The sequence below is a fragment of the Lactuca sativa genome, chromosome 6, assembly GCF_002870075.4.
Source record: "Lactuca sativa cultivar Salinas chromosome 6, Lsat_Salinas_v11, whole genome shotgun sequence".
Classification (NCBI taxonomy): domain Eukaryota; kingdom Viridiplantae; phylum Streptophyta; class Magnoliopsida; order Asterales; family Asteraceae; genus Lactuca; species Lactuca sativa.
Genome location: NC_056628.2, coordinates 201,431,754 through 201,435,640, shown reverse-complemented (window position 1 = coordinate 201,435,640; position 3,887 = coordinate 201,431,754). Strand labels below are relative to the sequence as shown.

At 29.7% G+C, this 3,887-nt stretch overlaps 1 protein-coding gene across 1 annotated transcript; it reads right to left on the bottom strand.

Annotated features, from left to right (window-relative positions):
* Window positions 1–2,686: 2,686 nt before the first annotated feature.
* LOC111914141 (uncharacterized) lies at window positions 2,687–3,593 on the bottom strand. The gene has a single exon (XM_023909888.2). It carries the CDS (start codon window positions 3,576–3,578, stop codon window positions 2,952–2,954), a length of 627 nt encoding a protein of 208 aa, XP_023765656.1. The 5' UTR covers window positions 3,579–3,593; the 3' UTR covers window positions 2,687–2,951.
* Between the last annotated feature and the right edge of the window lie 294 nt (window positions 3,594–3,887).

The window sequence follows — 3,887 nt, the reverse complement described above, 5'->3', positions numbered from 1 at the left end:
AATGAAAGAACACACATGTATAAAACTTTACTTATGATGCAATGGATGATGTTGTTGCTTGTTTATTATATTACACTGTTGTGATATTGTACATGACGTCCTCCACCCCTGAACGTTTCCGCCGTTCGTGGTTTTGGGGTGTGACAATCACCACTGTCAATGATCTGGTGACCGTTGCTGTTGATAACGTCAAACCACCATCATATCTATAACATCGATGTTAGCTACAACCATTACAGTCGAACCTAATCCTTAACTGTTTGCGACGAGCATCTAATCTCCGACGACCTCCATTGTTGTTGCTTCGGTTAACCGTCTTCATAACCATCGACGTCAGCCTTGTATACCTTCAGATCTGTGAGTTATGCTTCATTTCCGACCATGACCCCTGACCTCTCCAAACCACCAGAAAACATTGTGTCGCTTCTCTTAACCTTTCAGATATAAAGCCAAAGACGTCGGAAAAGTCACCAACTGTCATCGATCTTTCAGATCTAAAGTAAAAACACACCGCTTTATCGTATTTGGTTAGATCTGGTCAGATCTGATGTGTTTGGTGCAATTTCAAGCGTGGATCTTGTTAGATCTGAAGTCAAAGGCACAAGGATTTCTCAGATCTGGTTAGATTTGTTCATATCTATAATAACCAGAGACTCTAAGAAACATGACAATCTCAGATCTATAAATCACATCAGATCGAAAACAACATGCACACAAGGTGTTTGATGAAATGTTTCAACGAGATCTGTAAGTTTTTAATTTATGAACAAGTGTTCAAATTTTATATTAAGCTATGAATTGATGTCTGAAGTGTGTATTACACTATGAATTCTAATTTTTTGATGCATTAAGTTGTGAATTTTAGTATTTGAAAAATGAATTAAGTTTTGAGTTAATATCTGAAATGTTTTATTAAACTGTGAATTCTGAAACTTTTGTTATCTAGATTTGAATTTTATACATGTAAATGAGTTGCAAATTTAGTGTATTAAAGTATGAATTTTGTATGTGAATTTTATTCATACTTTAATATAATAAATTCATATTTTAATACATATAAATGCCTCTAAATATAAGTTTTAAGTTGAGAATATAGATCTAAATATATTATTTTGTGTATTAAATTGTGAATTTACTGTACTTAACTGTGAATACGCTTTATTAAACTGTGAATATTTTATCTGAAGTTATAAATATTAGTTTTAGGTTAATAATATATAACTTTCATGTGTATTAAATTATGAATTTTTTATATCAAGTTGTGAATTTTGTGTATTAAACTTTGATTTTTTTTTTATTAAACTGTGAATTGACTGTATTAAATTGTGAATGTTTATCTGAAGTTATAAATATAAGTTTTAAGTTAATAATATTTAACATTTATGTGTATTAAATTATGAATTTGTTATATTAAATAGTGAATTTTATGTATTAAACTATAATTTACTATACTAAGTTGTGAATTAACTGTATTAAATTATGAATTTTTTATACAATTTTGTGTTAAAATAATAATGATTTGTGTATGAAATTTTCTATTATCTTTACTGTGAATGTATTTTTTTTGTTTTTGTATAAGTACGAAAGAATGTATTAGTTTATAGATAATTATTTTGCACTAAATTCAAATTGAGGGAATTAATATGTTTATTAAACTGTGAATATAGTATTTAAGCTGTAAATACATGACTTTATATATATATATATATATATATATATATATATATATATATATATATATATATATATATATATATATATATATATGATTTTTTATAAATGATAGTTGCGACGGTGGCACAAGATGGTTGATGGCAACATATGGTGGTGGTGATAGAGTTTTAGTTTAACTTATAAAATATGTCAATTAGTGTAAAATAGATTGTATTGCCTCCATCCCAAATTAATTGTCCACCTTTGACTTTTGAAGTATTTATTCTTCAACTTTAACCTTAAATATTTTTTCTTTTTGATAATAATACTTGATGCAAAATATATGAATGTATTGTATTTTAAATGTTTTTTCATTGTTATAAGTTTTATTAAGTAATATATATCACAAACAAAAATAGTTAAGGTCAAAATCGAAGAAAAAAGATTTCAAAAGTCAAAAGTGAACAAGTGAATTTTGTATATTAAACTGTAAATGGACTATATTAAGTTGTATTTTAATAACTTGTGTGTTAAAATAAGAATGTATATATAAATAAAAATATTATACTATAAAAATTACGAATTTCCCTTTTTTCATACCAAAATGACAAATATCATGATTTTTAACATATTTAATAAGTATTCACACTACATGTTATTTATGAAAAGGGGTTCTTAGGATTCTTAATCTATATATATATATATATATATATATATATATATATATATATATATATATATATATATATATATATATATATATATATAATTTTATTTTACTTTTATTTATTATTATTATTATTTCCTGACAACAAATATATGCTTTTTTTGTCTTCTGTATTTACCAAAGTACAATCCCTAAAGCATAGCATCTGAATCGAATCCCATAAGAAGCTTCATTAACCAAGAAATAATTCATGTGTATTTTTTAAAGAGTACTTGTTTATCGTATTAGTTAATCTGACTATTGACATCCCAAAAATCAAGAAACGATAGCTAATAAAAAGATAGATAAATAAATAACCAAGCAAAATGAGTTAAAATGTATTTTCGTTTCTAAATATAGAACTCAATAATTATTCCAAATTACAGAAAAGGACATAAATTATCAAGAATTTCCAGATTACTTCACCAAGAGCAGATGAGATATTTCCCAGTGATGTCTGCTACCGCCAAGAGTTCCTCTGTAAATTTGATGAATAATTGAAGGGTAATTCCGGGTATTCACCAAAGATTAAAGCTTCTTGTAGATCTGTGAAATCTGACACCTTTATTACTCCAATATCTGTACATTAAATCTATAAACTGAAAAAACAGATGAAAAGCATATTGATTAGTAACATAGTGGTGGCGCCGGCAAGTGACACGGCGGAGGAGTTAGGCATTGGAGGGTTGTAATAATAATACGGGTAGTAATTCATAATTGGGTTCGGTGGTGTTGAGGTGGGGTAGTTCTTGTACGACGCCGGTGGTGGGTAGTAGTAGTAAACTCCCTGAGATGGTGGTGGTGGAGAATAGTAGTAACCACCTCCTGTTCCGGATGTGGGAGGTGGTGGAGAGTAGTAGTAGCCGCCGCCGGTAGAGGTGGGAGGTGGAGGCGGTGGAGGGTAGACTGGTTGCGGCGGCGGTGGTGATGGTGGTGGTTGTTGGTCGCATGGGTTGTCACAGGCGGCACACATTGTGCATTCGATCTGGTATTTTGAGCCGACCCATGTGGTTGTTGGAGCTGCGAGTGAGAGGTGAGATGCTAAGAGGATGAAGAAGAAGAAGAAGAAGAAGATGAAGATTGAAGTGTTGACCTTTTGACTTCTGGCCTCCATGTGAAGTGAGAAGGGAAGTGTGGTGGGTGTGGAAAGGAATGGAGGCTCTTTATCCTTGAGATTTGAGGCCAACCAATATAATAAGGGCAACCCACTTTTCATCATTATTGAATATGTGTGCATCTATGTAGTAAATTTAGTTATCTGGCTGCTTTAATTATGTTTTGGTATTTCATTTGATATTGTTAGTTTCTTAAATATCAATAAATGGATCATAATCGATTTATTTTTAAAATCTACTTTTTATATTATGTGTGTTTTAAATAAAACTTGAACCTTCAACATTATAAATGAAGGCATGTCATCATTTTAATCGATTTCATGTTATTTACTTATGTAAGTAGACAAAAATGTTACACCTTTTTTACAACTAAGTCCTAAACTTGTCGACAACAAGTTAGTAAATTGAAATAT